Genomic DNA, 22,421 nt, shown 5'->3' with positions numbered 1-22,421 from the left:
TGCTGAGGCTGGGCTGAGGCAAGGCAGTTTCGTTGGCTGGTCGGAAGCCAGAAACAAATATTGAGTGTGGGACTGGAGCCTCCTGCTACGTACACCCTCCCTGCACAAGGACAAGGAGGAAGGAGAAGAGACTTATGCCCATGACCCACAGCAGATACCAGTGACTTCAGTGAGGGGCTGGAGCACCCAGAAGAGGGGACACTGAGCCAGGCCCCAGTACTGATACAGACCTGAGTATCTAACAGTGCGAGAGCCACCATTCCTCCCTCCCCTCACACTGACACGTACAGCATGTTCTTTTCCCACTGCACTAAATCCCGTGCAAGAAGAATCACGTCCTTTTGGAAATAAGGTAAAAGCTAATAATTTTGACTGATAAAGGCAGTCACAAAAAATTCTGCACGTCAAATTTCAACACTGATATTTCTGATCAAGGCAAACTATGTAATGATACTGGGGCACTGCAAATACTGGAAGTAGTTAACAATTTTCAACAGGCCTCCAAAACATAACATTTTATGCCACTGCATGATGAAAACAAGCAGACACACCTTTGTGCTAGAGATACTGCACCTTCAAACGTTCTATTGATGAGCAAAAGGTCCTTTTTTTGCACCACCCTGAGACAGTAAGACATGCTCCTTTTCAGTTTTTAGAGGCAAATGGACACTACTAAGGGTTTGTACCCACAGAGAAAGAACTGATCAAAATGGCCGAACTAGAAAAAGGCACTAAGAGAAGAGTGTCTGCCTTCAGCTATTCTTCGGTAGACATTGTTCTTCAGAACTGACGCCCTTCCTCACATGGTAACTGTGCTACACAGGCAGCCCCAGTCATCTGTATATATGCAGGGCCTTGCTACAACTTGTCCACTTAAAATAATGGGTTGTCAAACTGATGGTATGATTAGGGGAAAAATATTTTTAAAGACCAAATTTACTTTGGTGATACTACAAAATCATTTGTGTTAAAGATCGTTAGTGCTGTTTTCAAATTAAAACCCTACTACAAGAGAAAGATGTTTGACAGTCTAAAGATACCCTTTGTCAAATTGTCCTGTATACCTTGCAATAATTAAGCACAATGCAATTAAACACAACTTCAGTGCAGATGAATTTGCTGGCTTTCATGGAGCTGGAAGCAATGGTCTCAGGTTAGAGGAAGAAAAATTTGTCTAAGAAGTTGCAAAAAGTAAAAGAAACTGATCCTCCTTCCCCAGTTTCTAAAGTATTCTGCATTTTTGCTTCCCCCATCATCCTTCATTGTAATGCCCAGAAGAAAGGATTTTGGATCAAGAAAAACAAAGTTATCTGGCAAGAAGATTAGCTCTGAAGTGTTTTAGTTACATTTAACAAAATATTCACTGAAATTATGTTATAGTTTAGATCACTTTCTATACATAATTTGAGCACTTCAGTACTTTTTACAAGCTGGCCACATTAATAATGAAGCTACCAGCACACAGAACCCCAGTGTTGGCTGCTTAGTATGCAGCTGGAGCAAGCAGAAACAGTTCCATCTTAAGAACTGAGGGTGTCTTTGGTGTTTTCTCAAAGTTATGTGAAGGCAGTTAAAAAACTGGAATTACTATTAAGCAAACATCCAGATTGATGGAACAAGTAATTTCAAAGGGCACTGAATGAGCTAATTTTTTTTTATTACTGCAAGTTCAAGATTCTTAAAAAAGGCTGTTAGGTGGGTAAAATGTGTCATATACCAGTTTTGCAAGGGAGCTTTCCATTCAGGTTGTTTCATACAGGGTGCTGCAGTTGAGACTCCAAAATGCTAAGACAAGCTTTTAATTTTTGCAGTTTTACTGTTAAGAGTCAAAGTACTAGTTTAGTCATTACAGGTTTATCAAAAACACACTGTCAGCAAGATACAGCTTTTGACCTAGCAAAATTAAGCTTAATATAGAAAGATGTATCTACTACTCACCCTGTTGATGAGTTGTTACTAGAAATTTTATTTCATCCCAGACTACCTTCTACTGCACTTCAGAGTTAAGTCATCCTGTTCAGGAGTTGCATTTCTTTCCTCCATCACTTCATTACTACAATAGATCTAATCTCCAAGGTACCATCTTATTTGCTAGCTAAGGCAAATATTTACTTGAACTATTTAATTGCATATTTAAGCTAGACAGGTGATGCCTGATCAAAGTATTTTCCTGGAAGTCAGATACACAATGTAGCAGATGTGTTCACATAGCAAAGCAACCTCAAAATCTATGGTGTGATCTCCAATACTGGCAACAGTGCAGAGAAACTATAACCATGACGCTAGTCACCTAGGGAAAAGCTGAAACACCTCCTGATACCAAAACAACGTGAGTCCTAACTTCATCCTGTGTTATCCAAATACAAGCAGTATTTTTCACCTCAAACTCATACCTTTAATCTTGATCTCCGAACAGCAAATTTGAAACCAGCTCCTTCTGCTACACACACAAAAAGCAATGAGATTAGAGAATTATTGAAGAACTAGGACAACCAAAGACTCCAGAACCTAAAAAAAGCATGTTAAAAAAACCTGATTTTTTGACCTCTGCTCGCACAGAAAAGGTAGACAATTCCCAACATCTAGGTAAGAAGCAACTAGCAAGATTTGGAAGAACTTTAGTCTCATTTACTCCTCATTTTCTTTTATATAGATTTGCCTAGAAATGACCATATTAACTTCTATGATAAAGAACTTTTAATTAAACAAAAATCATTTAATCTTTTGCTTCAAAATGCACAGTAAGAACCTCATTCATCTGACTGCTTGATTACTGGAAATCCCCACATGGATTCCGGAAACACTCAAAATCCTAACCAACAGACTGCATACTAGCATTGGGTGTCCTTCCTGCCTCTCTCCCTTCTACCACATCAGAAGTGTCCCCAAAGTTCAGAGGCCTTATTGATAGTCTACTCCCAGGTAATCCTTTTAAAATACTGAAAAGATTCCCCTTGATTTTTGCAAACTTAAGCCACTCATTCTAAATGGAAATTCCCTCCCACACATACACACAAGTCTTCACCCCAGTAATTTTAGCAACAAGAACTCATTTCATACCAGGACTACAGCTGCATTTATTGTAAGTCAATTTTATTATTTCACCAAAAATCCACACCAGCCATTTACACTAAAGTAGTCTTAGAGAGACAAAAATGAAGCAAATTATTTTCCTCAATATGTTTATATACCACACCAAATGAAAAAAGTTTTTCCGAACATCAAAGACCCCACAAAAGATGAGTTTTATGCACTAATCCACCTAAAATCTAGGACCTCCTTATCTTCTTTCTGTGTGTACAGATCTCACAGGAAGTTTCTTGGGTGGAGACTTGAAAAAGTTTTAGAATGCATCTCAACCGCATCTGCACTAACAGTACTAGTTCCATTTTCTTGCACATGCCCATTTCTGCTGTCCAAACAAAGAGACCTCAACTAGAATATGGTTCCAGTGAAAAACCTCAGCCCTGGCACATCTTCAGCCCCTTAGAGCTGAAGGCATCACACACCCCACTCAGCACAGCAATTAATTGCAACTCTTAACATATTCTACTACCCTTGTTGACACAATCAAAGCAGATTAGAACACTTTTCCGTACGCAAGATAGGCAAGGCAGCTAAATGACCAGACTTCAGTCTAAGGGGGCCCATAACAGCAGCATGACACAACTAGTCCTGCAAGTTACGCCTTATCCCAAAAGGAAAAGGGTTAGTTCTTCAAAACCATGCTATGACATAGCACTTGGCATAAAAAGATATAGTCTATTAAAAACCCTAATAGAAACAAACTTGAGCTGTCTACAAAAAAAATAAACTAGGCATTGAACCTCAATTACTTTACAAAAATACATAGGAAAAAGTTCCAGAGCAGAATAATTGTTTCTTAACTATTCCCTTCAAAATCCATCCAGTGGTCATCATGATCAGATAGTTTTATAGCAACTACAGCTCTTTTAGTTTTATGTACTTCACAGCACTGGCATGTTTACCTCAAATCCAGCATACAAACCTGCTCTCAACTCTCATGCTATCTACCTTAACGACCAGCCAAAACCTCATACATTAGTTTTGTCAGGAATAGTGTGGTAATACCAAGAACCTGATACAGAAGAGAGACCTGGTCAACAGGTAAAACAACTGCACTGGGATGGGCGTGGCCATCTATAGACAATAGATCTGAAAACTGGTTAAAGGGAGAAGAGTGCCCAAACGAGTACATTATACTAACACACTTCACTAGTTGAGTAGCATCAACCACATAAGGGAAGGCTGGAATATTCAAGAACTCGACTGAAGTGATATCATGGGCACATTTATAGAAAAGCACAAGGTCACACTATCAAAATGCATCATAAGGAATTCATCAGTTGGAAGGGTCAGAGCAGGACAAGAAAAACAAGTGACTGCAGTCACCAACACAATACAGCCGTAAAAGGAGACAGAACAAAGCCAAAGCAGGAAAAAAAAATGGTAGTGTTTCAAGAAGAGTCTAAGGTAGGAGGAAATGTTCACAGAAACACTACTTCAGAAGAGCCCAGTTTACTTAGCATGGGGAAAAAGGACAATCTGCAATAACTGTGCTCTAAGTATACATACAGTAGAGGGATCAACTGGAAAAGAGGAGCTAAAGAACCACTCTAGAGAACAGACATAAGGACAAGCAATATAACCATCCACGAAGAAATTAAGGAGATTGCTCTTACAAGCTTATTCTTCTCACCAGTTTCCTAATAGCAGCCAACTGTGGTGGGAATGAACAATAAAATCCAATTTTAGTTAAAACCTGTGTTAGCTGGTACTCACATGCTAATCAAAGAAAAAAAACAAAACCACATCAACTTCTGCTTTATTCACTTGCCTTTTGCAGTAAATTGAAGCCTAGAAACCTGTGTAATCTCTTTCAACAACAGATTCAAGTTTGGCTATACATCTGTCAGCTATTACTTTTTGGAGATTGATGTTTCTACAGTATTTAAACCTAACCAAGAAGGTTGCGGAAGAGAAACTAGCGGGGTGGGGAGTGTTACACAAGAACAAGCTTCTTATAAATCTCAGAATATATTTAAATAGATCACAAAGTATTTTGAACACAAGTTGGTCACTGAAGGGTAAAAGCAGCTAGTACAAAATGAAATATTCTGAGCACTGTATCTTACAGTAAAACAACATGGAACCAACATTTAAATACCCTTGGTGACAGACTCCTAGGAAAGATTTTGTTTAGGAAAAAATATGAATGGAAACATTTATAAAAATGAACCTGTCCCAATAACTGAAATAACTAGGAACTACTGCATTTAGTTGATCAACGAGCTTCCTAAAGGAAACAAAATGCACATTAAAACCAGAAAACAGAAGTGGAGAAAAGGCATCACTAATAGTCATTCATGCATACTTAACACTAAGAAACAGTCCAGAACATTTTGCTTACTGGTTTTCAGGTTTCTAACACCTAAAATTTAAATTGGAGAAGTAAAAAAACCAAACAGACATTAGAATCTATTTTTCTTAAAACACACTTTTAAACAAATTAGTGATACTCAAGCAACTTACCATGTTAGGAAAAGGAGTATCATCCTAGGCCTTACTCTATGTACACAAAGCATTTTCAGACGGAGAGAAAAAAATCAAAGCAGATATGAATCACATGAAAGAATTTAAATGTGACCGATCTGGAATTGACATGTAGAAGGCAAAGGAGCTTTAATGCAGAGGAAGTTAGCAGTAGCATTCATGGTTTGCGAACAGTTCCATTGAGGTTTGTTCTTTCAGATTAGAAGTTATTACAAATATGAATGTTCACTAAAAATACATTTCAACAACCTGCCATTCCTCTTCATTTCCTTCTCTGTATTCCTTGGTTTTACAGTTTCCAAGCATGAACATCAAGAATCAAGTTATTTCTGCTGTAACTTAAAGGTAAAACTACTAATATGCATTACAAACTATATTGCCACCACAAAACTGGACTTGACCCCCTCTCTGAATGGATATAAATCAAATGATTCCCCATGGAAGGCACAACATGAAGTCTGTTTTGTAAGAAGGGAAGGACTTTACCACAACAGAGGAAAAAAGGCCAAGTATGACAGCAGCTGAAGCAGCCAAGCAGTACTATTTGCAATATTTCCCACGAGATATCAAAGCAAAAAATGTCCTTTTTTTTGTTTTTAAATGAACAGAGGAGAAATTCAAAGCGTCCCAAACCTGTCACTTGTTATGCTCTGCAGACAATATATTGTAGCGCTAGTTTGAATCCTTCCTATTTAGGTCACAGTTCCTGCTACTCCCACAAGTTACTGTGGTGCTCTGTGACATGGACTGAGAAACACCTCGAAGTGGCCCTTAGTTGGAGTGAACATGGCAGTTGATCACTTTTTGCTTTGTATGAGTAGTAACTGCTTTTTTCACAGCTCTGGAGAACAAGAGTCTGAAGCCAAGTTATTTCACAGGTGTGTGAAGAACTCCCAAGGTAGAAGATCCAGCATGTATCAGTAGACTTGTACCTGAAGAAGAAATACTATTTATGCTTAAAAAGACATATGAAAGCAAAGGCCATCTCGAGAACACCAGTTTTACAAATAGTGCTGCTCGGGGAAACAATAATTGGAAGAGACAGGCACTGGGAGCTATTCATAGACCTAGAGCATAAACCTAAAAAGGCTGCAGAGGGCAGATTCCTTCTTTCCCCCTTCAAATGCCAGCACCCCCTCCTGAAGTACAAAAGTATGCTTTTTTAACCCATAGCTTTAATGCACTAACTTCCAGACTGTCAAACTGCTGGCAGTGATAAAGAAAAAAATATCCCCAAATTCTGTTTGGGAACAGAATTTTTGGGAAGTTCTTTTCCTTTTGCCACCATCTTCTGGTTGCCCACTGTGCTGTACATCCTGCTTGTGAGGCTTGTATCATGGCTCCTCAGAGATCTTCATATTTTTCAGAATATGCACCAAGATAGAAAAAGCTAGAATCACGCTAAGTGGATTACAATTTAATATGGTAATGTTAAAGATTCAGAACCACAGTCATTGTGGAAATAGGCTTACTAAAAAATACAAGTACAAGCCATAACAAGTGCTGTTTCAACAAATGATGATCACATTTCAATAGAGATGATCATATTTGAGCCATCTGGATACCGGAAGAATGACTTTTTTGTTACAACAGTAGTGTCTGGGCAAGAATTGTGGGTGGGGATGTTAAGGGAGTTCACATGGCTTTACAGATGCTTGATACTCTCAAGCCTGGCCCTCAAACATGCTATGGCTACACTTAGGCCATCCAGTAAATGTCAGGGTCACTAGGTCCCAAGCCTAACCACTCAGGGAACATTTCAGTAAATTTTTGTAAGGCAGCTTGTACAACAGCCCAACATCAGGTCAGAGTATTTATATAGAAACTGCAGACGCTACCATCTGTTGGTCAATGCCACCACACATGCAAGGATCAAAGAGAACTCAATTCTACTGGATCTTTCTGGTAGAAGGTAGAGCATATTTCTTACTGCCATGAAGAAAATGGAGCAGGATTTAGCCATGCTCAACACCAGGAAGCACAGCTGCTTCTCTGGACAATTATTCTCTATAATCTAAACAGGATTTTGACACCAGACCAAAGAACTTGCAAAATCCCTAAACAGAAAGCAGCAAAGTAAGGCAGAGCAGCAAAGGTAACTCAAAGCAAACCCAAAAAGGACTTGCAGAAGAGTAATGTACAAGAAACAGGACCTGAAGAGTGGCAAGCTGTGTAAACTACTTAATTCAGTACATGCCCTGGTCTCACACAGTAATATAAGAATAATTAGTCCTGCTTCCAACATTCATCTCTTATCCTCCCTCCAAATGAAAGAGAACTTACAGCAGCAAATAATAGTCCATAACTTCCTTATAAAACATAAGCACATGCAGGCACACAGAGATCCAGTAATGGGGAAAGAAGCTGGCAACACTTCGGAGGAAAAAAGTTTTTAGACCATGTGGAATTAGTCAGGAGACATCATGCTGGCTTGCCAGTTTCCAATAAACACAGACATGTATTTTGTAAGGATGCTTAGCTGCCATTTGACAAAAATGTCGATTCCCAGTAGAACAGATCCATACTTTAGGTTTGTATCATGCAAGATTCATCCTAGAAGCAAAAGCCTTACATGCCTACAGAATGGTTTGCTTTCTCAAGGCCTGCTACTGAAGGAGCTTTTCAAGTTCCAGTACCTACATTTTTTAAATTGTTTTAGAACACAGCTGCAGAACAGCATACAAATTCAACAGTAACAGAGGCAAAGACTAGAAGCTCTTCAAACCATGTGTCAAACCATCAGACTAACCCCTTCAGGCAACAATGTTCAAGGTAAGAAAAACAGTAATCTGTCTTTGAAAAATAACTAGGTCAAGAAAATACACTGCCATGGTTAGAAAAAACCATAAGACCACTTAAACTTTATGACCCGTACAACTCCGCTTTGGAACGTAGTTATCAGTTACATTTCAGTATGGAAAACTTAAATCTGTTCTTGACAGCAAGATCCTTTGAGGTATAAGACTGGAAAAAGTGTTCCTTTCTAAAATTGCTCTACCTAAAAAGCACTTTCTAACTAAATTAAGAATTTTATTAAGTAGCAATTAGGGATACAGGTAAAGGAGCTTTTACTCATCATGAAGAGGGGAATTACACAAGATCTGGATTATCCAAGCTCTGATGCATCTGAAATGGAGCCCTAGATGGACAGCAATCTGCACCGTCCCTGCCTTTTTTTTTTTGAGCTATCTAGGTAATTCATCTTGCTTGTGGCAGGAAGAGGTGAAAGCATCAAATTTAAGACTTGCATTATCTCCAGCAACTTGGCAAACTGCAGATTCATCCTCAGGTATTCGTACTGACACCACAGTAAAACGAATCTCAGTTAATTGGGCCTGTTTATTAAAACAGGATTAGAAAAATTAAGAGCAAGTTCAAATTCAAGCCTGGTAGAGGCTGAAGGTATTGGGACCGAATCTGCTGGTCCTGCCTGAAGGATCTATCACTGATACCTCCACTTGCTCCCGTAAGTCTAAGCCTATACAACAAGCCTCAGATGTGCCCTAGGGCACATCCTGCTCCAAGACACCTAGACACTTATTTTGAAAGGTCTTCCTTCTCAAAATTCTTCTTCCTTCTCAGCTGGCGGCCGGTCACAAGCGGTGTTCCTCAGGGCTCAGTTCTGGGGCCGGTCTTGTTCAATATCTTTATTGATGATCTGGATGAGGGAATCGAGTGCTCCCTCAGTAAGTTTGCAGATGACACCAAGCTGGGTGGGAGTGTTGATCTGCTGGAGGGCAGGAGGGCTCTGCAGAGGGATCTGGACAGGCTGGATCGATGGGCAGAGGTCAACTGTATGAGGTTTAATAAGGCCAAGTGCAGGGTCCTGCACTTCGGCCACAACAACCCCATGCAATGCTACAGGCTTGGGGAGGAGTGGCTGGAGAGCAGCCCGGCAGAAAGGGACCTGGGGGTGCTGGTTGACAGCCGGCTGAACATGAGCCAGCGGTGTGCCCAGGTGGCCAAGGCGGCCAACAGCGTCCTGGCCTGTATCAGGAATAGTGTGGCCAGCAGGAGTAGGGAAGTGATTGTGCCCCTGTACTCGGCACTGGTGAGGCCGCAGCTTGAATCCTGTGTTCAGTTTTGGGCCCCTCACTACAAGAAGGATATTGAGGTGCTGGAGCGTGTGCAGAGAAGGGCAACGAAGCTGGTGAGGGGGCTGGAGCACAAGTCTTATGAGGAGCGGCTGAGGGAACTGGGGCTGTTCAATCTGGGGAAGAGGAGGCTGAGGGGAGACCTTATCGCTCTCTACAGCTACCTGAAAGGGGGTTGTGGCGACGAGGGTGTTGGCCTCGTTACTTCTAGTAAGAAGACTAGTTACTTCTCCCCAGTAACTAGTGATAGGACAAGAGGAAATGGCCTCAAGTTGCGCCAGGGGAGGTTTAGATTGGATATTAGGAAAAATTTCTTCACTGAGAGAGTGGTCAGGCATTGGAACAGGCTGCCCAGAGAGGTGGTGGAGTCACCATCCCTGGAAGTGTTCAAAAAACGTGTGGATGTGGCGCTTCAGGACATGGTTTAGGGGACCAAGGATGATTTTCCTGTTCATCTAAATCAAATATGAAGCTAGTGTTACATGAACACCAATACAGGCAAAATATATCACTTGTCTCCCAACTATAGTAATGATTATTTTTTAATAGATTAAACTTTAATCTCTGCTGCCCTAGAATAAACCCACAAGAAGTGAACAAAAAAACCCCAGCAGGTAACCCTGTGAGAGCAATTCACATTGCTTCTGTACCACGATATAAGAAGTTAGCATTGAAGGCTTCATATATTAGATCAAATTATAAACCGGGTAGAAAATGTTTCTCTACACAACCCCACAAAAAGCAAAATACCTGTCAGATACTAAAGCTTAGCAGGAACAGGACACTAATAATCTACCACTCATTAGCAATCCCACAAATCTGTTATTGCTTCCTCATATGGAAAGTTCTTAAAGACTGTCATATTCTGAAGCTTGGCAGTCAGAAGATGACTCACTTGCTTTGAGACAAAACATTATCATCAAAATATAATGCCTGTTTCATACAGACATTGTAATCACCATTGTATTTGAAAGAGGAAAACAAGGAAAAGGAATTCAGCTTCCCTTCCTCTGAGTCCTCCTCATGCAAAACTCAAACCACAGGGGTGGCAAGGGGAGGGGAGTGAGGAAGAGGAAAAACAAATACTGAAGTGGTTTCTACAACCAAAAGCCTCATCATTTCAAAGCAGATTAAATGACCGCACAACACTAACATGCTACAGGATGGTCACAGGAAAGCACAGCTTTAGAGATAATGCACACTGGCATTTGCTTAAAGAACATCATTAAAATACCAACATAAGAATTCAAGTGTTTGGAGAACCCAAACTTAAAATTGCACAAGAGTGGATGTAAAAAGAATGAAGTTAGCACATCATCTATATAACAAGATGGATAAACAGAAGAAAAACTAAAGCAAGTGATGAAATACCTGTAATTCAGAACAAGGAAAAGCCACAGTTTAACACGGTTTAAGTTTTTTTCTCTATATGACTTCTTGGAAAAAATCAATCCAAGTTCCCAGTAAGCACTTTGTTGAACGGGGCAAGGGGGAGTCTTGTTCTCAGTTATAACCCAGATTCAAAAAGAATTTGGAGGAAGTTGACAAGAATTAGTTTCAACATCTCATTTTGTATTTAAGCACACTTATTTTAGCTGTCTTGAACTGTAAAACTACCTGAACTGTAAGTTCAGAAAATTGATGTAACAAACATTAAATGTTATCAGAGATGTTTTCACTTTGAAAAATTAGATTTTTAAAGGAAAAACAGAAATGCTGGAAACCTTGAAAAATAGGCATCCTTCCCAGTTTAATTTGTTGGACTCAACATGTATCATCAAGCAAGGAGGATCCAAACTCATCAACCCAGTCTACTGCTAAACAGTCTCCTACACCTTGTTTTTTTAATAATTGCACTCTTAGGGGTTAGCGTTGTTCTGCCAGGAAACCCTTACGGCTTACACAATCAACTGCATGTATTGCCAGCAAAAAGGTTCACACAGACTATTCAAAAGGAAAGTTAATTCCATAGGACAGTGTCTCTCAATTAAATCCACAGCATTTTTTCCCCATTTTGAGCGGAGTTACATGTTACTTATATGCACTTGGATAAAGCCTGTAAGTTTTACCTGAAAAGCTCAGACAAGTCAGTTCAGCAGCTACAGACCACAGCACCATCCGGTATCCAAAGCCGTATGAGATTCATTGTCAAGTTAAGTTATAACCTGACCTGCCTTTCTTATAGCCAAATTTTTGGAAATGTTTACCTCCCCCTAAAAGAATGGTATAATCTAACATCTTCATTTTAGGAACCTAGACTCTTTTCTGACTTCCACAAGAATTCATGACAGCACACTAAAGAAGTGAAAACCATCCTGAAGTCTCTGTACCTCCCCATCAACAGTAAAAGCTCCTAACATTTGCTCCCCAACCTGCCCTTTAGTCATGGCACAAAGGTTGTCTTTAGGCAATGCTGCTATTTTGATGAAAGACTGAGCTCTTTGTACAAGACTAATCCTTATTTCACCTGCACCTGGTACAGTGCCTAAATTTACTTTAAATTAAAAAAAAAGAAATCAAGATTTTTCAAGCACTTCATATTAAGAACCATTTAGGAAGGGATGGGGGTAACCTTGCTTATTGAAAACAAACACCAGTTTTCAAACACCACAGCGTTAATAAGAACTACATAAGTATAGATAAGCCCTTTAACTGATGTTACATTAACAAAGTCACTCCTGAAATAGAAGAATTTAGAGACTTCCTACATTACTTTCACACAACAGATGTGCAGTTCATCTATATAGGTTTAGAAGGATGAGTGAGCCATGCAACTGTGCCTGAAATGACAAAATCCAAACTTGCAACTGATTGTCAGATACTAACATAAAGCCCAGTAGAAATCTGTATTTTCCAATACAGTTAAAATGCCATCTTTAAACTTAAGTGAACTACTTATACCACAAATGCACACTATAAAAATGGTTTAATACCTCCCAGGAAATAATATTGCTATTTAAGCAAGTTCCTCCTCAAACAATGGACACAGCAAGAGACAAGCACTAGATGCTACACATGATTAAGTTAAGAACACTAACAAGTACAGGTGTATTTAAGCTACATGAATTCAAACACAGGAGCAAACTCCTGGTTCAGACCCAACATATCATACCTCAAGTAGAAGCACTGAGCTTGCACAGGGAATGGCTTGCTTTCCTCAAGTCAGAAATGAGCACTGGCTTTTCTGTGACAAGCTTCCCCAAGTGGAGTGAGCACTAACTTGTTTGAAAAGGCAAACACCATTTGAACTAAACACCCCTCTGTATAAGCTATAACAGTGCAGAATAAAGATGCATTGGGTTTTTGGTTTGTTTGTTTTTTTTTAAATGTATTTGGAGTTTAAGTCCACTTATTAGTTATGCACATCTTCACTGTGGATCACAGGAATACAGGCTTTTTCTGATGCAATACAGGTTAAGGATTTTTTTCTAAGTTTTGAAAACAGCAGTTGATTTTTTAACATAAGAACTTCAACACAGGAAACAGCATCTGTACAACACTTCACAAAGAAGAGTAAATAAAACTTAAGATGACTGAAAAGGTTCATCACTTTCTACATTCATTTTGATTAACCCATTTTACTGGAGTACTTTGAAGAGCTTTAAATTATTAAAAGACGTAAGTATTTGTGAAAAGAATAATCTAAATGTTTGACTGGAAATGGAAATCTAGCTGAGCTCTTCAGTAGGACCAGCTGAAACATTCAGAAAGCTCTGCAAGAAGCTCTAGTCCTTGACTATTACTTCTTACAGCAAAAACTACTGCCCATGTGTAATTCCTCTAACTCTCATGAAAAAATATTCTAGACAAAAAGCACAATCATTCCTAACATTTTCACAAAACAGAAAGGAATAACAGGATATAGACTCCTAGTCTCTAGACACCATACTTATCTGCTATCCCTCCTCCCACTCCTGCAGAAGTTGCTTTCAAATACACCAAGAGAGGTCTTATGTTTTCATTAACCAGAGGACCAGGAAGCTTAATTTAAAGTTTTATTTCCATAAAATATTACCTATTATAATGAAAGTAGGAAAGAGATCCAAAAATACATGCCACTATCTTAAGTGAGTCTGAATGAGTTTTATAGCTTAAGCAAAACTGCCTTTGCTTCCCACAAAAGGCTCTTTATCTGCCAAGGAAACCACATCCCTCGAGGTACTTAAAAGGCTACACTGGACCAAATACTAGAAAAATATATATTGTGGGAAGTAATCATACATCAACAGAGAATTAGACAGGATGATTTAAAACATCTTTCCTCACCCATAATTTCCACAATTGGTTTTTACAGAATGATAGTAAGCCAAATGTAAATAGTCACCCACACAAATTTCAACTCAAACTACTGTACATTATTTTTCATTTAATTTGAGGGTCTGGGAGCCATAATCACTACACAGTACATTCATATTGCTCAACTTCGAAGAAATCCGTTTAACCTACAATCCAAGTCAAAATACTTGGAGGTTTACCAGACATCTGTTATCCAGAGACAGGTGCAGAGAGTTCACAAATATTTGTGCTGTTTCACCCATTACAGTGGTGCTGGGACTGCCACTGGCCATCACTGAAGTCTGCTCAAAAAGTCTCTCCCTTTCCTAAATGCCACAGGAGTAGGCATCTGAGGAAACTGTTCCAACCTTCCGCATCCCTGTTCTTCTCCAAAGAGGAGGCCTTCCAGATCTTAGCAATTCTCTAGCTTCTAAATTCATTTGCAATGAATAAATACGATAGCTTGACCAACCTCTAGGAGGCCAGAGTTGACTTGCATTCCATTACTCAAAGTCCTGCAGGCATAGCAGTAGTTTATTTTCACTCTTCTGAAGTTTAGAAAACCCACAAGTATCTTATTGTATCAATTTCCATTCAGACATTTGTCCTCCAGGTCATAAGGCTACCCTTAAAGAAAAAGCACTTAGACATTTGGAAATGCTGAAGTCTTTGGCCTCTTGCATGTAGGGGTACTTTATATAGGCAGACAGTAGGAACATTTTCCTTGAGGTCCATTACTGACTATTTCTTTTCAGCTATAAATTAAGTTTATAACTAGAATTACACAAAGTGGATTTAAACCACTGATTGATTTAGCTGCACAATTTTGATACCCAGCTTGCTTCTGCTGAACAAGACCATGGACCACTAATCTAAATTACTTCATGCCTTTTGAAATACAGAATCTTATCTTTTGGTTTCTTGGTTTATGATCACTTACAGAAATTACTACCATGGGAAGGAAAAAGAAGGCCCCAGAAATGTTTTTCAAAGCACAGGTAGGCCAGGATTAGCTCCATTTTTCACATGTGAAGTTAAAGGCTCCCCTAGGAATAGGTATTACATTTTCAAACAAGAACCAAAATTCTGTCCCTGGCTCAATTGCTTCATTCACAGCTCTTCTTAGTGTTATACAAAGGGAAACTACCAGTAAATTATGTTGCATATTTACACTCACTAGCATTTATTGTTCCCAATCAACCCCAGCCCAATCCCTCACTACATATAGCTCATCTGTATTGTATTTTCCACAGATCATATTCCAAAAGCCAAGGGCATCAAGGGCACCCTGAAACAGAAGATACCCCCATACAGTGCAAGGACATCTACCATCTATTTTATATGAGAAGCAGCAGTGCACATCAATGCATCACTGAATTGCAATGTCATCCACAGGTAGAAAAAAAAGTCAGACCTATATTCTGACCAAGAGATGCTATACTACATCTACTCGGAAGAGTAGAAGAGCTTAAGCAATTAAGACTTGCAATTATATTGAATTTATCTTTCCCAAATCACACTACAGAAGTGTAGCGTGCTAGGCAGAGAACAGCCTTTGCTGACTTAACTGTATCCACAAGCAGAAAATACATCTACCCCAAATAACCTGTTTGTTCCCATTTTGACAGGAGGCTATAAGAGACAAGCTTTACATAAGCATCTCAAACTATTTAAAGCAACATGCTTACTATTTAGAGAACACAATCTGAACAAACTTCATGAGCCAGTACTTAACCTACTTTAGCCAGTCCAGGCTTGACTCAGAGATTACCCTGCTTACATTGTAAGGGACTCTTCACATCACTTTATCTTGCACATGCTAAAACATCAGCCTGGGAGAAAGCCTAACAAGTGAGCAGCTACTTCACTACACCACTCGTGCATGATACCATCCCTTCTATGTCCACGCTCAAGTTTGACTTGTAGCACTGACAATGCTTGTGCAGCTTGGGAACATTAATCTACCTTGTTGTAGCATAATCAGAGTGAACAAGTCTACTGTAACTATACTTAACAGGGCATACCTGGAAATTTTCTAGACAACAAGAATTCAAAGAATCAAGGAGAATGCTTCGGTTCATTTTGCTTAAACTCAGTGACGCCACAGCATGGCTAATTCATCTACCTGTCCACATACTGATCATTACAGTAACCTTAAAGAGCAACAAAACAAAAATGAATGCCTAATAGATCTCAGAGAGCAACCGCAAGTTTGTTACCCTGGTTTAGATACTTAAAGAAAATAATTAGTATCACATCTCACCCTTGTATCTATTTACATTGGATTCTGCAAACTGGCCCACACAAAGTAAAATTCAAGTAAGTGGATGCAGAGATTCCACATGAGAGCTCAGGAGTTACTAAGAAAGCCTCTGCAGGAAAAGTAGCATTCATCTGATCAAAGTTCAGTCACAGCACTCCTGATATGTTCTGCCCTTCCTAAAATACTGCCTCCTCATCACACCCTCCATATCCATATCCAGGGAAACATATCCACCCCCACCATTCATCCCTACTGTGCGTGCATTTTCAAAGCACTGTGGAAATCACTATGAACAAGTCCTTCTGCTTATCCTCATACCTAAGTGATACTAGTTTTGCTGTTGTGGCCACAGTTAACAAGTCTTTATGACTCAGACACTATCTTCCATGAGAAGCCCTCCTTGCTATGTAGATCACAAAGCCACTACACCACTGTGATCTGAAGCATAAAGTCAATAATCATAAATCAGAGACAATTTAAGCTCAATTTACCTTAGGGATCAAAATTATCCAAGTGTTTTGCTGATTCAAGGCCTTGAACTCCAAGAAAGAAAATAAATCAAGCATTCAGGTGTCTGGAGAAGGTGATTAGCACAGAACAGTTTGGGTTGGAAGGGACCTTTAAAGGTCATCTAGTCCAACCCCCTTGCAATGACCATGGACATCTTTGACTAGATCAGGTTGCTCAGAGCCTCGGCCACCCTGACCTGGAATGTTGCCAGGGATGGGGCATCTACCACCTCTCTGGACAACCTGGGCCAGGCTTTCACCACCCTCAGTGTGAAACATTTCTTCCTTGGATCTAGTCTAAATCTGCCCTCTTCTAGTTTAAAACCCCTTGTTCTGTCACAACAAGCCCTGATAAGAAGTCTGTCCCCATGATGAACAGAATTTACAAAAATTAAACTGCTGTGGAATATTGTGGAGGTCCCAAGATAAAGGGTTAAAAACCAGATTATCAACAGAAAATAGATGGAGTTTGAACCACCGATGCTCACTTTGAAGCTCCCAAAACGCACAGTGGCAGAAACCAGGCCATCACACTGGAGGAAGTATCACGTTGCACATTCATTGTTCCTGCATGCCTCAGAGCAGCTGTTCTCCACCAGGCAGGGTGCCAGGCTACACAGAGACTGGCCTGACCTGGAGTGGCACTTAGGATCTCTCTCAGTATAAAATCCAGACCTGCCTAAAGCAGCAGAAGCACCCTGTGCTACAAAACCACATCTTCAGTCCGTGGGTTCCTTCACTGTTTAAGAGACCCTTAAAATTTTTCATTGTGTTGTCTTATCTAGTCTAACGTTAATACATGAAATGCCATAGCACAGAATAGTTGAAACTACTCCTTACTTGAATAAAGCCAGCTGTTTTGTATTAACTATTTAAACAGACCAAAGACCACCTCAGAGAACACATTAGAGAAGTTGGTGGCAGGGGTTAAATATAATACCAAAATATTTTTATTTTTTGGCAACTCCAAGCCACAGCATTGGGAGGGGAGTAGCACAAGAATGTTAGACACCAGGAAGACTTCAAACTACAGTGTGTTTGATCTGAGACAGAGTAAAATCTTACTGTCACAATAAGACTTGCTTACACGCTGAAAAACATGTGCAACCTTTTGGCTGTGCTTTACTTGTCACACCTCAGGATCAACTGACATAATTCATGAAGCAGAACATTTGAAAAAGCTCAGCAGTTTCCTCTTCTGTAAAGAAACACTTCGATCCTCCTACTGCAGATACCAATCCAAATGCCACCTTTATTCTGTGGTAGTCTCTGTGATAGAGCTTATCAGCTGCAGAAGAGCCCAAGTCCAAAGCCATGCAGAGTCATCTTGAAATACCAGAGTGACCTGCTGCAGTGAAGGCAGGCCAACACCCCGCACTGGAGCCAGCTTCTTATTTGGGCAACTGTGAACAAATACCAAGTAGGCATAGATACCATGTTCTGCTGTTCTACAACCCATACAGCTATTCTTGCATACATAACTGAACAGAGAAAGAACTTTGAGTCCTTAGGGGCTGAAAACAGCTCTCATACTTTGTTATAATTTCCTACAGTCTTTTCCACTTGTTTTACAGCTGTCTTCATGTTCTAGAAGGTCTGAAGTTTCACACGTTTGTATTTTCAGCTTCAAGTCCAGAAAAAGATCCTTCCAGTATTTAGCACTATGTGAGAGCTCAACAGTGGTGTACCGAGTCTGCCCATTCATTTCAATCTATTTCTACATACATGAATTACTCATTTTACTGAATATTAATGTAGCGTTTTCATGAGAATTGAAGATATGGCCTATTCTGCTCCAAGAAGGCATAAAAATCTAAATCAGAAGGGGAATACAGTTATGTAAAGTGTGAATGTGTGTGGAAGAAAATAAAATCAAGGTATATAGAGCGAAACAGTTTACGGTGTTAAGAGCTGCCAGATTGCTTTCCTTTTAAACAAAGCCACCAGTTAGAATAATAAAGAGGCAACAGTGGAAGGAGCCAGCCATGAACAGGTAGAGAAACTAAGGACAGATTATAAGGATGGATTGATAATGTGAATGTACTCACCTATGAGCTCTAAACTTAAAAAGCAATGAAAATGGGAACTTTGCTTTCAGCATTAGACTCCTGATTTTCTAGCACTTATATTTAGAAAATTAGTAGGAACTGAAGCAGCACCAACCCAGTACATTTTCCAGAACTCAGCTAGCAAAACAGTTCACTAACGCAAAAAAAGACAAAAATCAAACTAAAACCATGTTTCATCCCCTTCTCCCTCTAAAACTTCACACAAACACACAGCTATTCAAGAACTTCATTTAGATACAACAGCTCTTGCTTCAGGTTTAAGTAAATAAATCATTTAGGTCTGATAAATATTGATTTGAGAGAATTCCTAGCTGAGAAACCTTGAGCAACTTTGGCAGGTATTTCAATGCTGACCTCTCAGCACTCCAGAGCATTGGGAAAAAATCGCTGCAGACCCAGAACTCCCTTTTTTACACAACTCTGGCTCCAATATACCACTGCTATTTAAAGTAAGAACTCTCCCTTCCCAATACCTTCAGATCTATCATTATATGGGTCAACTATGACTTAAGCTCTCCACAAGCAATATTATCTAATCACTGACCTGGTTTTGAGCAACTATTTGTTAAGTTTAGCATTTTAGGAATATTTGAGGACATCAAAACATTTGCAATAAAACTTAGAACAAAAATCCTTAAAAGCATTTCTTTTCAACATAGGTCTTTCATAAACTGACTTAGAAGTGAATATGAAATCACAGAAAGTTATTTTTGGAAACAACAAGAAGCCATCAAAACACATGAAAGAGAGGTCTTACTGAACTTCCCCTTATCATAGTCCTGATCTTCACTGAGCTATATGCAGATATAGGACACATCCACATCTCCTTGTATGACACTTCAAAACAAGTCTTCTGTAGTATTAGCTTATGATATTTTGCACAGCAGTGATTTTGTTTAAATTTAGAGAGACATGTTTAAGACCACAATGTAAGTTTCAAAGCATATACATTTGCCAGGATTTGGGGCATGGGTAGAAGGTAGGCTGTGAAGAAGTAAAGTCTTATTACAATGTAATGGGGTAGCAAGCTGCCATTCTAAAAATCCCCAACACTTCTTGAAAACTTAATTCATTTTTTACTTCAAATGTGTTCAGTACTTGCCCAGTTTTTAAACAGATGTTTTCATTGAAGTTTAGCCTGTTTGAAGACTGAGGTATTTCCAAACTATACTACTCTCTAATCAAAGGCACAAAGTATCTTTACAGGAAGATTCTACTCAAGCAGCTAAAAATCAGGCCTTGACACTGTAGAATGAACTTTGCTGCATAAGCTACCCAGCTTATTACAAAAACAGTTTCAAAATAAGTCTTACAGGAAAAAGTGATCAAGGCTGACTGAATATTAGCAGCAGTGAGCCTAAATAGCTAGAAAACCTCCTGCAGCCATGGGTTATATCAGGTCTGCTCCATGCACAGTATTACATGGATTATTTACAAGGTATAACACCTGAACAAGAGAAACAATTCTGCCAGCCTGAAATACTGCATCTCACCTCAAGAGCCTGAAGAGTGTAAGCAGCAAGTCTAGCCAGGAAAGGAGCAGGTTTTAAATTTAACATTCGGTTTAAATAAAGAAACCTGCATTAGACCACACAGGCAGTTGAAAGGCAAATTCACCAATATTTCTGGAGTAGATTAGCAAACTAATCTCAGCAGTGATTAACAGAAACAGGCAAGATCTGATTAGCTAACTAGTAGACTTGCATCTTAACCAGAATTCAGAACAGTGTCTAGCTGTATCTAGAACAGAACTGGTTATCAGCCTTAGCAATATGCAAGCATATTCTGTATGGCTTGCCACCCAACTGCCTACCCCACATCTTCAGCAAAAAAAGCTGTATGTTTAAATAAAAAAAAAATCCTTGATGCTATAGGGTGTTTTACAAAGGTATAGGAGAAGGACAGATGAGATTAGACTTATCTAAGCAAAGCAACATAAACTGACTCAGTGAACATCCCATAGTAGACAGCTCACTTCAACTACCTTGCTAATATTTTTCACATTTCTATGTAAAGCCTACTAACACCTGGGTACCACAGGTTATAGATGTTTTAGCCAGAGTTCCATTCTCTTTGGCTTTTCTTTTGCACATTGCATCAAATGCAGGGACACTGGTGTAGAACTTCTCTTTCCTTACATTTTTATTGCTACATCTGTGAACAGTCTCCTCCCCGCTACTCTTAAGAGAGCTACTCTCACAAACCTCCCAAGTCTGGGAGGCAGTAGGGCTACATTCTCACAAGCATAAAGTATTCTCTGATCACAATGTAAGGTTCAATTTTACATCTACAGGAACTCAATAAGCATCTTCAGTTTTAACTGAAGCAACTATAGCAGTTGCCCCTGTGGACACAGAAGCTTTGAAAAATGAGCTGTGAACATGCATTTGTATTACATGCAGAGTATGGGTATGAATTGAAGTTTACTAGTTTTTAAATCAGCACCTTTACTCTGCCATGAGGAGGGAAGTAGAATTCTGAATAACTGGAGTAAAAACACCTCTCCATGGAGCTGGAGCCATCTGCAGTTGCCATATTAGAACACTATTTCTATTTCAAACTGTTTACTCAAACTGTAACAGGAGGCTCAACAAAACAGATTTGCACCAAGATGACTTAGAAATCATTGTATGCTGTTCTCAGGTAACAGTAGTGTAACTTTTTGCTCCCCTGTCTACCCCTCTTCCCCATGGCTTCCTCGCATTTTAGGAACAAGCCATTTTAACTTGGCCTCTGCTTCAAGCATCTTTTTATAGCTGTCTTTACTTTATCGAGTAGACTGGCCTTCAAAAACTGGGCTCCCAAGAGCAGCAAGTGAATAAGTTGCTCTAGGGTACAGCAATGGCAAGTAGAAGCAGCCAGCTGTACTGCTGAAGTTAATATATCAGTACTAAATCACAAGCAGATCTAGCAACTACAATTAGTTCAGTTTATCTAGAAATAGTCTTTCTGCAATAGTTCCCTTCACACACCGAGGAAAGTAAAATCTCACCCGTGTCATTTTAAAAAAGTCTAATGATGGTCTGTTCCATCGTACATCCTCCTCCCGTCTGCGCTTTAGCCGGCTTTTCTTCTCATTCAGAACACAAGGCTGAGAGCGGCATCTCAACAAGCCCTGACGCCGGCTGAGCTCGGGTGTGGAGGTGGGAGTGCTGTTGGCTGAAGGCAAGAGATTTCCCGTCTCGGTGATGTGCTCCTGGGAGAGGGAGAGGCGGCGCCTTGGGTTAAAGTCACAAGGGCCTCCAGAATTCCAGCGGGTGCTTGAGCTTGTGCTTCCCTCGCTACTGTCCACAAACCCGCTGCTGGCAGAGGAAGGTCTGGGTATTGGTGATGTGTTGAAGCTGGTGATAGTGAAGATGTTATTTAGCGACAGTATGTTTTGTGGCAGACTGATACTTGTGCTTCTCTGTAAGGTTGCACTTCCATGACTGTTGCAGCGTTGCAAGGTAGCACTACCACCACTATTACACCGTCTCTTTGACACAGGAGTCCAAACCTTTGAATTGCCGGGCTTCCACGGTGACCGACAGCGAGCCAGCTCATCTGGCTCGGAGAGGGACCTACAATGGCGTTTTGTTGGTGGTGCCAAGGGTTGACTCGAGTTTTCATTAAGGTTTAATTCACTTATCCATCCTGA

General features: G+C 39.8%; 1 protein-coding gene across 1 annotated transcript in view; it reads right to left on the bottom strand.

The window, feature by feature from the left end:
- Nucleotides 1-22,421, bottom strand: part of FAM53A (family with sequence similarity 53, member A) — a 51,911-nt gene that overhangs the window by 20,029 nt on the left and 9,461 nt on the right. Inside the window, exon 3 of the mRNA XM_010291710.1 lies at nt 21,777-22,421. This exon is cut by the window's right edge and continues 173 nt beyond it. Coding sequence (XP_010290012.1) covers nt 21,777-22,421 — 645 coding nt within the window. The remainder of the gene's footprint in view (nt 1-21,776) is intronic.

The sequence above is a fragment of the Phaethon lepturus genome, unplaced genomic scaffold (genome assembly GCF_000687285.1).
Source record: "Phaethon lepturus isolate BGI_N335 unplaced genomic scaffold, ASM68728v1 scaffold11647, whole genome shotgun sequence".
In the NCBI taxonomy this organism is placed as follows: Eukaryota; Metazoa; Chordata; class Aves; order Phaethontiformes; family Phaethontidae; genus Phaethon; species Phaethon lepturus.
The sequence above is the reverse complement of the archived record's forward strand: the minus strand, read 5'-3'. Positions and strand labels throughout refer to the sequence as shown.